At 44.3% G+C, this 13383-nt stretch overlaps 1 protein-coding gene across 6 annotated transcripts in view; it reads right to left on the reverse strand.

Moving 5' to 3' along the window:
• Positions 1 to 827: 827 nt before the first annotated feature.
• NPEPPS (aminopeptidase puromycin sensitive) overlaps positions 828 to 13383 on the reverse strand; it is a 78762-nt gene continuing 66206 nt past the window's right edge. For 5 of the 6 annotated variants that reach the window (XM_041001721.1, XM_041001720.1, XM_041001723.1 and 2 more), the window contains 6 exons: positions 12399 to 12541; positions 10964 to 11020; positions 4883 to 4990; positions 4297 to 4452; positions 4026 to 4073; positions 828 to 2324 (listed from right to left, as the gene is read on the reverse strand). In XM_041001721.1, the coding sequence (XP_040857655.1) occupies positions 2172 to 2324; positions 4026 to 4073; positions 4297 to 4452; positions 4883 to 4990; positions 10964 to 11020; positions 12399 to 12541 (665 nt within the window). In that variant the 3' untranslated portion in view covers positions 828 to 2171. Of the gene's footprint in view, positions 2325 to 4025; positions 4074 to 4296; positions 4453 to 4882; positions 4991 to 10963; positions 11021 to 12038; positions 12268 to 12393; positions 12542 to 13383 lie in introns of those variants that run through there. The other variant, XM_041001726.1, reaches the window with a different exon arrangement.

Here is a 13383-nt window from a genome sequence, read left to right on the forward strand (position 1 = left end):
ATGAGAATGTGAAACCGAAAAGGTTGGACTAACATTTTTTTCTCAGATTTATTTTTTTATTGGAAAGTCAGATATATACAGAGAGACATGAAATATCTTCCTTCTGCTGATTCACTCCCCAAGTAGCCTCAATGCCTATGCTGGGCCCTGGACTAACATCTTTAGAGGCATGCCAAGCAGCAAGGCTATGGGGCGTAGTCCAAGTGGGCTGTTAGCGGAAAGCAGGACTGACTCAGAGAAGGACCTGGGAAACCAACACAGAACAGTGGAGAAATGTACAGCCAGCCCAGGAAGCCCTGGGTAGCCTTAGGTGCCAAGGAGCTAGAGCTGGCAAGGGCAGCCTGGGCAAGGTACTCTTGTGAGCAGCCAGGGAATGGCAGGGAACGGCGCACCCTGACACTTCGCATCCTCACTGGCTGTTAGCAATGACCACAGATGTCGGCAGAGGGCAGGGGAGCTGCGATCTGAGGCTGCCATCCCTGTGGGCCAACAGCTGGCCAGGAAAGGACGCAGCATGTTTCTAGAAGCAAAACGGAAGACCCGCAAGCATGGCCTCTCCACCAGCGTATGCTGACATGTCAAGACCGGACTGAGGTGGTCCTGGTTCCAGGTGACGACAGGAAAGGTCTGTGAGATATACTGGAAAACCCAGAACTCATGTGGAGGAAATCGCATTTTTCATTTAGATTCATTAGGAATCCAGTAATTGGATTTTCTTAAAGCCACTCCTCCCCAAATCTTATGGTAACAAAACTTCTAATCATCTTGCTGAAATGCTAATAGGAAAGTTTGGAGTTTCTCATCAAATAAAAGAAATCAGGACAGAGTTCACATTGACATTTTTATTAACGCCAACTTTTTAAATTATTATTTTTTAAAACAACAGCACAAAAATGGTTCCGGGAAGCAACCTCACGATCTGATGACCCTCTGAAATACAGTCAAGCCACACCAAAGAGGAATTTCTGTTAATAACATACAGAACTTTTTTTGTTTGTTTTTAAGGAAAAATAAAAGGAAAAATGTAGGGAAAGGGGCAGGGCATGAGACTGAGTGTCCAAACCTGCTGGCTTAGATGGGTGAGGCTCGCTGGAGGGGACGCTGCGCAAGCAGAGGGGCACACATGGGCTCCGTGGCTGCGTTCTCAAAGAGGCTCCCAGCAGCGGCCTGCATTGCGCACGTGCAGGGGGCTTTCCGGAAGTAGCTCCCCAGTGAGCCTGTCCCATGGCAAGGTGCGCTGCGAGCTGAAAAAACAACTCCTTCGCAAAAGTCTGGCCGGAAAGCTATCTCTACTGTGTCATCTACATGTATTTCAGGGTTCTTAAGTCATTTTAAAAAAGAAAAAAAAATAATGTCTATCAGTTTCTCTTATGACTGTGGCTATGAGATGTTCTTTATTATTTCTGTAACTCTAAAGGAGGACATCATGGGTGGGGGTTGGAAGTGGAAGTAAGGGGAGGCAAAAACCCAGACCCGGGCAGAATAGGGTTTTTGTTTAACTTTAAAAAAAAAAATTTTTTTTTTTTGGTGGTTGGAGGAATTGGCTGGGGTGGGGGTGGGAGAGATGTCACACAGATGGGAAGGCAAAGAGGAGACAGCAATCCTTGGTTCAGATTGAGTTAAGCAGGAAAAGAAATCTTCCTGATCAGTTCCCCACGCCAAAAAGAAAACCACTCAGAGTTACGCAGACTCCCGCTATGTGACACCGGCTGCTGGCCTTTTACACTGACCGTCCCCAGCAGTGGACACTGCCCTTGACTGGCAGCCCGCATGTGGGACCCACCTCGCGACAGTCCTCCTCAGCCAGAAGCCTCAGCTTTCCTCCTGGTTGGTTCTTAGAACACAACATCTGCCATTAACAGGAGAGTGTTAAATACTTTTCATCACTGACAAGGCTTCAGGAAGTTCACAGTTTCGTTATGCTCTATTTTATTACTATCATATTTACATTTTAAATTTTATATATATATTTTTTTTGCTGAATTGCTGATTTTCCTTTTTCAATAGAATTTAATTCTGGAGTGTGAGCAGGAACCAGTTAACTACATTCATTGTCCAACCCCCACTGGTTTGGAAGAAGACTCCGAATTCTTGGCATGTGATCCAGCTGTCGGGTCGCTCCCCCTGCAGCGTGCAGCAGAGGCGTGGTGGGGACGAGACAGGCTCGGGGCTCACACTGCGGGCGGCGAAGCCTTCCGCTGAACGAGGTACTGGTGGATGCTCTCGGCGTCTCGCTTGAGCCAAGCAGCATTCAGCAGGATGTTCTCACAGCACTGCTGGATGGTGCGCTCGGCCGAAGGAGCCGGGTGGCTCTCAAAGAAAGCCTGGGACGCAACAACCCAGCATACAGATTCATTAGTGGTGACAGAAATGGATATCCTTGTTACAAGGGAAAAGCAGCAGCAGCAACAACAACAACAACCCCCCACTAAAAAAACCCCCCATGCCTACTGCTCTGCAGGAAGGCTTACATTGGTCTACAAAATCTACCACTGCCACCTTCAGCCTAAAAGGAAGCAAGCAAGGCCTTCTCTGGAGCTGTATAAAGAAACTGGGGTGAGGAGATTGTGTGGAGAAATCCCAGTCTCTATGAAATTGTACCATAAAATTCAAAAATTCAAAATAAAAATTTAACAGAAAAACAAACAAAAAACCCACCAAAAACAAAAAAGAAAACAAAACAAACCAAAACTCTGCCCTGATTTTCAAATGTTATGCTTACAATTCAGTCCAGCCAGCAGCAGAGACCGCTAAGCCTTTACCTGCAATGTTGGCATCCCACAGTGGAGCCATTTCGAGTACTAGCTGCTACGTTTTCAAGCCATCTCCCTGCTGAATGTGTCTGGGAAAGCAGCAGACAGAGTATTACTCAAGTCCTTGACCCCTGCACCCATGTGGGAAAGCAGGAAGAAGCTCCTGGCTTCGGATCAGTTCAACTCCAGCCATTGCAACCATTTGGGGCAGTAAACCAGTGGATGGAAGATCTCTCTTTGTCTCTTCTTCCCTTTCTGTAACTCTACCTCTCAAATAAAAATCTCTTCCCTGTTCCAAATTATTCTCCAAATTACAGCCAGACTAGTGAATAGTGACACAAGTACAATCAGGTTTCTCCTTTCTTCATCAACCATGGGCACACTTTGCATTCGGAGGCAGTCCTTCACCTGGCCTGCAAGGTCCTGCCTGGCTGATGCCCTTAATTTCTGCTTCATAGTACTTACTACATGTGTAATAAAAATATGTGACCACATCATACACAACATAAATGAAGGCAGAAATCACTTCTCACTGTTTACTCAAGATCTGAAATCTCAAAAACAAAACAAAACGAAACAAAACAAAACAAAACAAAACCCAAACCTATTCCTAACATCTCACAGAGTGAACCAAATTATGTTATAGACATCAGAACTTATCAGTTCACTCCTGATAACCTCTTTGTCTTTGAATGAAAGTGAAAGGCTGCCAGTGTTGTGGCATTTCAGGTAAAGCTGCCACCAATAAGGCTGCTCCCCATTAACGGTCTGGGAAAGCAGCAGAGGGTACCCACTTTGGTCCAGCCCTGGCTATCACAACATGTGGGGAGGAAGCCAGAAGAAGGAAGCCTCCTACTTCAGTAACCAAATGGCAAAAATGGCTGGGGCTAGGTCAGGCTGAAGCCAGGAGCTGGGAGCTTCCTCCAGATCTTCCACATTGGGGCAAGGGTCCAAGCACTTGGCTCATCTGCTGCTGCTTTCCCAGGCCACTAGCAGAGAGCAAGATCAGAAGTGGAGGAGCCTGGACTTGAACTGGTGCCTCTGGGGGATGCCAGCACTGCAGGTGTCTTCTGCATCACAGCACTGGTCCCAGAGTCTTACATTCTTTCAACTAGATGTCCTCAGAGATGATTCCAATTCTAATTTCTTCAGACATTAAAAATATAACTTAAGCTTTCTCTAAACAAAAGCAAAGAGATCCCAAAGTATAATATCTGAACATTCAAAGGTAACAAACATGTATCTTTACTTAAAACACTGAAAAGCACTTACCTTAACCTCTCCAGCCATTTTATCAACTGCGAATCCCTCAACTGATAGCTGAAAAAAGCAAATTATTTTAGTGAAAATAAAATAATTTGAGGAAGAACTTTCCATTACCCTAAGAACCAATCCTTCTATTCTCTCCCAACTTCAGAAAGTATGAGATGGGGAATGGGGAACTCCTTAAAGTCAGTAACTAAGGACCATAACCCACGGGTCTGACGAGCTATAGGTGTTCCTGCATGTCACTCACGACTAGTCACATAAAGTGCTCACATACTTTTATTAGTCTGGATATTAAGAATCCTCCCTGGTATCGATTATAAAGTTCTTCCCAGTTGTCCTTGATGAACTTCCAAGCAGCTTTCCTTCCATGCTTGCTGCCTCCAGCTACTCCACCAATCACCGAGACTGTGTCCTGTGGACGTACCTCTTCCTATACAGAGAATCAACAGTAAAACATCCAACACACTACTGAGAACCTCAAGTAAGCACACTGAAGACAGACATTTTTTGTTTTAGCAATTAACTGGCACCAGAAGTTTCTAGCCCTGAGGCTCCGAGACAGGTACAAACCAACAGGCTGCTCCTGGGAGAGGTGCTTGGGATCTCACAGGGTGAAGAAAGGAAGAGCATAAAGCAGGCGAAGGGTAAGGCTGGCCCAGGTTCCTGGAATCCCTGTCCTCCGGGCTGCCATTCTACAGGAAGAGGATTTCTGCTCCCAACCATTCTAACACTACCACTAGTGGGAGACACCGGGAGTCAGGACTAGGCTCACAGCCATCTTCCAGCAAGAGAATTCCTTGGTCCAAGGTTAAGGAAGATCAGACACAATTCCCTCTAAGAGAAGTTTTCCTGAAACTTACTGAAAGTGCAAATGTGAGGACTTTTTGAATCAGATCAGGCAAAAGAGTAGCCCCAAGAACTCTTTCAATTCGGTTTTTCTCTTCTTGCATATCTGCTTGCTTATGAAGCTATGGTGAAAAAATAGAGATGGTTAACATTCCCTTGGAAATTCTGCATTTGCACCTATAAGCTTTTACCCCAAGTTGGAAATATTTTTGCTCTGCTTCCCACCGTTAAGACTGGAAAATATTAACAAATAATATTTTTTCACAAACTTGGACATCACATTTGTCAATTTCTTTGATAGGAAGAACAGCCTTAGATTGAACTGCCCAGTAAATGGATACTTTGTCCTCAGTTCTGAGGCTTTAACACCACGATCTAAGGGAAATCTTCCACAGCCAGATTTTTTCATACCACTATTAATGGGCTAATGCTCTGGGTTAGACACACAAGCAAAAATATATATGATAACATTTATAGCATTAGATACAATCAAGAATTGGCTAATCCTCCCCTTGCAAGAACCAGGATCCCATATAGGCGATGGTACATGTTCTAGTCACTCCACTTCCCATTCATCTCCCTGCCTGTGGCCTGGTAAAGCAGTCGAGGATGGCCGAAAGCTTTGGGACCCTGCACCTGTGTGGGAGACCTGGAAGAAGCTCCTGACTCCTGACTTCAGACTGACTCAGCTCTGGCTGTTGTGACCACGTGGGGAGTGAACCAGTAGATTGGAAGATCTTCCTCTCTGTATCTCCTCCTCTATATATTTGCCTTTCCAATAAAAATCAATTATATATATGACTATATACATATATCTATATATCTACATTTCTATATCTATAAAGCCTTGGGACCCTGCACCCGCATGGGAGACCTAAAAGAGGTTCCTGGTTCCTGGCTCCGGACTGGCACAGCACCAGCCGTTGCGGACATTTGGGGAGTGAATCATTGGATGGAAGATCCTCCTCTCTGTCTCTCCTCCTGTCTGTATATCTGACTTTGTAATAAAAATAAATAAATCTTTAAAAAAAAGGCTCATTTTTTTTCTTTTTTGTAAAAGATTTATTTATTTTTATTGGAAAGGCAAATACACAGAAAGAAACTGCTTTTGCAAGCCATAGGCAGGGAGCTGCATGGGAAGTGAAGTAACCAGGATTAGAACTAGTACCCATATGGGATCCCGACATGTTCAAGGCAAGGACTTTAGCCACTAGACTACTGTGCTGGGACCTCAAAAGGCTAAGTCTCCATGTTCAAGTACCAGGATCCCAAATGGGTGCTGGTTCATATTCTGACTGCTCCACTTCTGATCCAGCCACTGCTTATGGCTTACGAGAGCGCGGGGGATGGCTCAAAATCTTGGGTCTCTGCACCCATGTGGGAGACCCAGAGGGAGATCCTGGCTTCAGATCAGTTCAGCTCCAGGCATTGCAGCCATTTGGGTAGTGAATCAGCAGATAGAAGATTTTTCTCTTTCTGCCTCTCCTTTTCTTTTTAAGTCTACCTTTCAAATAAAAAGAGTAAATTAAAAAAAAAATGGATCTTCAAAAAGCACAGAAAGGTATGAGAAAACTTATATATGGATTTCAATAAATAAATTTATCACTCATTTACTTGAAAGGTAAAAGAAACAGCTGGTGTCCACTAATTTACCCCGAAATGACTAGAAATGGTATAGGCTAAAGCTAGGGTTGAGGGCACAGTTCAGGTCTCTCATGTGATGACATGAATTCAAATTAATTTTGCCACCATCTGCTTACCTCCCAGGGTCTGAATCGGCAGGGTGGGTCTAGAGTTAAAACTAGAACTGGGTATTGGATTCAGGCACTCTGATGGGGTATAGATGTCTTACTGTCAGCCCCTTAAATTCATCATTTAATTCTATTTAAAAAAAAAAATTATTTTTGGGCCAGTGTTGTGGCACAGTAGGTTGAGCTGCTGCCTGTGATGCCAGCATTACATAGGCATAATGGCTCAAGTCCTGGCTGTTCCATTTTCAACCTATTTGCCTGCCAATGCACTTGTGGGAAACGCAGCAGCAAACGGCCAAAGAACTCGAGTCCCGTCACCGACCGAGCAGGTGTGATAGAATTCCAGGCTTGCAGGTATAGTCTAGCCAGACCCCTGGCAGTATGGCCAGAGAATGAATCAGCAAATGGAATATTTCCCTACTCAACCACATAATTCTGCTTTTCAAATAAATGAATAAAACTTAAAAAAGAAAGTCAATGTTGTTTTTTTTAAAGCTTCTTGTATCAGCAGGAAGCAAGAGCAGGAACTGAAGCTGAACCTCAAATTCAGGTCCTCTGGTAAGAGATGCAGGTATTCCTAACTACACCAAAACATTATCCCCCAACTACAGGGGCTGGCACAGTGGGTTAGCTTTTGTTGCCAAGGCTGGCATCCCCTTGGGTGCTGGTCTGAGTCCTGACTATGCTATGTATGGGACAGTAGAAGATGGCCCAAGTGCTTCGGTCCCAGATTCCACCCGGGAGGCCCAGATGGAGCTGCAGGCTCCTTGCTTCTGTTTGGCCCAGCCGCAGCTGCTACAGCTCTTTGGGGAATGAGCTAGTAGAAGGAAGCACTCTAATTAAAACAAAACAACAACAACAAAAACTCCCACAAGATCAAATTCAAATATGACAATTTGACTTATAGACTCTTCTGACCTGTTCTTAGGATTTTACACTGAACAGTCTAGAGATCCACTATAGCTCCAGTTTCTTCTCCTCTCCTTTGGGCTTTGTTGAACAACTTCATGGCAAAATAAATAGGAAGTCAGGAGTCATGGATACTATTGTCAGCTTTGGTTCTAAGTAGCTGCATGATCTAGACCTTGTCCTTATCTTAAGAGTCTGGTATCCTCTTCCTTTGTTCGTTCCAAGGAGCACCTGCTCTACTATTCCAGCAGGTGGCACTACAATCTCACCCTGCAAACAGGACTGTTCGCTGTGCTGCTGCTTATTCCCAAATTACCAACAGAAAACAAGCTTCCTCATTCTCACCTCAAGGTCCCTTGAAGAACCTAACTGCCTCCAACACAGCTCTTGCCCTAATAAGGCTGATTACCTCCCCCAACTTCTATGGTAAATTTCAAGAAACAAAAATCTCTAGGTATTCCTTTATTTTCAGTACCCCGTTTCTCCCCATACTTGCATGAAATAAAGTAAATAATACATAAATCATCCCATTTCATACACATGATATAGTGCACAAGTTCACAGACCGAGAGGGATCTCAATGTTGAGATGAAAGGCAAACTATTCACAAAACAAGGTATATATGATTAGAAAAAAATGCCATGTACAACATGGGAAATGTACTACATTCTGAAGTAGTTTCTTCCTCCTTTCTTTTCCTTCTCTCTCATCTACCATTTGAAAGGAGGAGCAAAAGAAAGCTTCTATTTAATAGTTCACTTCCCAAAGTCCTCTACAGCAAGGGCTGAGCCAAGAAAACAGTCAGCAGCCTGGAATTCTATTTAGGTCTCCCACGTGAGGTGGCAGGGACAAGTACCTGGGCCATCTGTCCACCGCCCAGGACGCACGTTAGCAGTAAGCTGCATCAGAAGCGCATTTGCTGGGACCTGAACCAGACACACTCAGATATGATATGCAGGTGGCCCCAATGAGGACCTAACCAGCAGGCCAAGTGTCTGCCTGAGGTATAGTTTATTTAACAGGAATTTATAATACAGCTCGCAGGGACCTTAGTGGCTAAATCCTTGTCTTGCATGTGCCAGGATAGCATATGGACACCTGTTTCTGTCGCGGTTGTTCCACTTCCTATCCAACTTTCTCCTTGTGGCCTGGGAAAGCAGCCAAGGACAGCCCAAAGCCTTGGGACCCTGCACCTACATGGGAGACCCGAAAGAAGGTCCTGGCTGTTGATCGGCTCAGTTCTGGCTGCTGTAGCCACTTGGGGAGTGAACCAGTGGACGAAAAATCTTCCTCTCTGTCTCTTCCTTTCTCTGTAGATCTGCTTTTTCAATAAAAATAAATAAACCTTATTTAAAAAAAAATTTTTTTTTAAAAAAGGATACAAAGTTCAACTCTGAGTTCATCCAACTTTCAAGAGAAGGAAATTAGCAGAGGTATTATAGTGCAGCCAGTTGCACTGCCACTTGGGACAGCCATGTTCTACAGTGGTGCCTGGGATAGGTCCTGCCTCTACTTCTAATCCAACTTCCTGAGAACACAAAATCTCCTGAGAGGCACCAGGTAACAGCATAAGCACGTGGCTGCCTGCCACACATCCAGGGAGAGCTGGATGGAAGTTCTGGATTCTGGCTCTGGCTGGAGAAACATCAGCCTTGGCAGGCTTTCGGGGAGTACCAGAGGATACAGATTTCTCTGACACTCTGTCTTGCATATAAATAAAACTCAAAAATGACTGATTTGGTAATTGATTTGTAAGATAAGAGTGACAGAAAAAGAGGAAGACGTTCTATTGCCTGGTTCATTCCCCAAATGGCTATAAAAGTCAAAGCCAAGAGCCTAGAATTCTATCCGGGTCTGCCACATGGTGGGAAAGGCTAAAGTACTTTGGTTCTCAGGTTCCTTCTCAGCCTTATTGGCAGTATGGCACATTGGAGGTGGAGCAACTAGGACATGAACTAGCACTGTTATGGGTACCTGTGGGGAAGGGAGTGGATTAACACACTGTGCCATTATACTATCCCTAAAATAAATTTATTTATTTTAAATTTTTTATTGGAAAGCCAGATATGCAGAGAGGACTAAAGACAGAGAGGAAGATCTTCCGTCCATTGATTCACTCCCCAAGTAGCCACAACAGCCGGAGCTGTGCTGGATCTGAAGCCAGGAGCTTGGAGCTTCTTCCAGGTCTCCTATGCAGGTGCAGGTTTTCAAGGCCTTGGGCCATCCTCGACTGCTTTTCCAGACCACAATCAGGGAGCTGAATGAGAAGCAGGGCTGTCAGGATTAGAACCGGCACCCATATGGGATCCTGATGCGTGCAAGGCAAAGACTTTAGCTGCAAGGCTACCACGCCAGGTCCAGAAATAGGTTTTCTTCTTCTTTCTTTTTCTTCATTTATTTTATTTGAAAGGCAAATTTATAGAGAAGGAGAAACAGAAAGGTCTCTCTGCTGGTTTTCTCACCAAACGGTTGCAATGGTCAGAGCTGAGCTGATGTGAACCTGGGAGTCAGGAGCATCTTGTGGGTCTTCCACATGTGTGCAGGGTCCCAAGGCTTTGGCCCATCCTCAACTGCTTACCCAGGCCAGAAGCGGGAGCTGGATAGGAAGTGGAGCAGATGGGACACGAAGTGGCAGGCATATGGGATTCCAGAGCATGTAAGAGGAGGATTTAGCCACTAAGCCATCATGCTGGGCTATCATGCCAGGCCCTATAATAAAAAAATTTTTTAAATGAGAAGGAAGGAGCCAGCCTTATGGCACAGCATATTAAGCTGCAGTTATATCACATGGGTACTAGTTCTAATCTCAGCTACTCTGCTTCTAATCTAGCTCTCTGAAGCTCCTGGCTCTTGGCTTCAGCCTGGCTGGCCCCAACTGCTGCAACTGTTTAGAATGCCAATCAGAAGAAGGATGGAGATATTTTCCATTTTCTTTAACACTTTCTTTCAAATAAATAATAAATCCTTAAAAGGAGAAAGAGAGCCCAGCACGGTAGCCTAGTGGCAAGAGCCCTTGCCTTGCAGGCATCAGGATCCCTTTTGGGCACTGGTTCTAATTCTAGCAGCCCCACTTCCCATCTAGCTCCTGCCTTGTGCCCTGGGAAAACAGTTGAGGACAGGCCAAAGCCCTGGGACCCTGCAGCAGTGTGGAAGATCTGGAAGAAGTTCCTGGCTCCTGGCTTTGGGTCAGCTCTGCTCAGTTCTGACTGCTGCAGTCACACGGAGAGTGAACCAGCGGATTGGAAGATCTTTCTCTTTGTTTTAACTTCTCTCTGTAAATCTGACTTCCCAAGAAAAATAAATCTTAAAAAAGAAAGTGAGAGAAGAAGAAACTTTTTCAAATAATACGGTACTTCAAAAAATTCATAGTGGAATGAAAGCACAGGCTTATTTTGGAGCAAATTTTTTTAAACCGAGGCTTATTCACATACTCACCTTTAGCATAATATCTAAGGTAGTGCCATCACCATGCTTCAAAACAGTCAGATAAACCTACAAGAGAATAGAGAACAAAATGGTCATTTGATAAAATACATCTTGTTCCAATTTGAGTTCTAGCCTTTCTACTTCCTACACATCTCCCTGCTAAGGTGTCTGGGGAAGCAGATGAACATGGCCCAGGAACTTAGGCCCTTGCCAAATACAAACAAGACCTGTATGCAGGGGACTGGTGCCGTGGCCTAGGGGATAAAGCCCTTGTCTTGAACGCGCTGGTTCTAATCCTGGCAGCCCCGCTTCCCATCAAGCTCTCTGCTTGTGGCCTGGGAAAGCAGTTGAGAACGGCCCAAGGCCTTGGGACCATGCACCTGCATGAAAGACCTGGAAGAGCATCTGGGCTTCTGGCTTCGGACTGGTGCAGCACTGGCCATTACGGCAGCTTGGGGAGTGAATCATCAGATGGAAGATATTTCACTCTGTCTCTCCTCCACTCTGTATATCTGACTTTGCAATAAAAATAAATACATCTTTAAAAAAAAAAAACTGTATGTAGTCAAAGATTACTGGCTTTGGCCTGTCCCAACCCTGGATGTTGTGACAATATGGGGAATGAACCAGCAGATGAAAGATCTCTGTCTCTTCCCCATCTAATGCCCCTATAACTCTGCTTTTCAAGGATCTGGTGTGGTGGTTCAACAAATTAAGTATCAGTCTGCTAGTACCAGTATCCTGGCTGCTCCACATCCCATCCAGCTCTCTGCTTATGGGAAAGCATAAGCTGAGGATGGCCTAAGTCCTTGGGACCCTGTATCAACATGGGAGACCCGGAGGAAGTTCCTAGCTCCTGGCATAAAAATTGGCTCGGCTTGGCTCTGGCCATTTTGGCCATTTTGAACCAGCTGACAGAAGACGTTCAGCTTTCTGCTGCTGCTGCTGCATTTGAGAAGGAGCAGGATGATCCAAGGACCTGCACCTCTGATACCCATGAGAGAGACCAGCATAGTTTCAAGCTTGGGACTTTGCCCTGGTCCAGACACAACCAACATGGCCATTTGGGGAGTAAAAGAACAGACAGAAAATCTCCCCATCTCTCCCTTGTACTCCAATGCTCTCTTTGAAACAAATACACGAAAGATGCCAATAAAAGATATCACGTGTTAAATGCAACAAATTATGACACAGAACTAACCATCCTGTGTACAACCACAACTGCTATATCCGCTGGCAAGTGACGGAGTACAGCACACAGTTCTTTCAGGGCAATGTGCACAGCCAATCGCTGTTTACTATCACAGTGCTAAGAAACTTCAATCAAATGAGGGGATGGTTTGTGGGTCAGTTCGTAGGTCAATTTTAGCAACTATATTAAAAGTTCTAACTTTACAGAATGGTGCAGCCATTAGAAAACATGGAATTTATTATGAAAACCTACAGGACTCCGCAGATCAGCGGAGAGAATCTGTTTTCCCTCGACATGGTCCTTAAACCGACGACGGGCTTCTTCCAGTGTTGCCTTATGTCCTGCTTTTCCTAGTTTGCCCAGAACCAACCCCCGCAGGAGTGCATCCAGATGACCTGTGAGAGAAGTAAAAGACACAGAACTGTTTTAAGAACCTATTTTTATAAATTAACCTCCTGTACATCTTATAGCTATGGTTTAGCGTTCTCTATGGTCCTGAAGTATTACTTACTTTAGTATCTGAGAGCAAATGATCGAAATTTATTATCAACTCCTGAGTGAAATGAAGTGCTAAACAGACTAATCCAGCAAATAATTTCTTTTGTGTACAATCAGAAATGCTTTCTCAATTTAAATCTTTATTCGTGGTCATTGTTCACTCCACTAAAAATGATGTGATGAGAAGCTAGCTCATGCAGCTTTGACCCCATAATCACATGCTCTCTATACAGTAAACTGAAATTCCAAATTTTTTAAATCAAAATCTGATGAAGGGATTCCTCCAAAGAATGAAACAGCCAGCACATAAGAAGATGTACAATATCATTAGTCATTAGAGAAATGCAGAGCAAAACCACAATGAGATACACGACTTCACATTCACTTAGATCACTGTAATTAAAAAGACAGTATCAAGTGTTGGCAAGGGTGTAGAGAAACTGGAATACTTAATTACTCGTAAGAAAGTTAAATAATGCAGCCATTTACAAAAGAGTCAAATGGTTAAACAGCAATTTCACTCCTGGGTATGTATGCCCAAGAGAGTGTGAAGCGCATACCTACACTGTACCTCAATAGTCACAGCAGAATTCCTCATAGTGAAAAAGTGGAACCAATTCAAACATTACCAAAACGTGCCACAGCCACGCAATGGAATACTGTTACACTGTTACACAATAAAAAGGAATGAAATATTACCATCTGCTGTAACTCAGATGAACTCTGAAGACACGCTAAG

The sequence above is a fragment of the Ochotona curzoniae genome, unplaced genomic scaffold, assembly GCF_017591425.1.
Source record: "Ochotona curzoniae isolate NIBS_2020 unplaced genomic scaffold, NIBS_Ocur_1.0 scaffold_2453, whole genome shotgun sequence".
NCBI lineage: Eukaryota > Metazoa > Chordata > Mammalia > Lagomorpha > Ochotonidae > Ochotona > Ochotona curzoniae.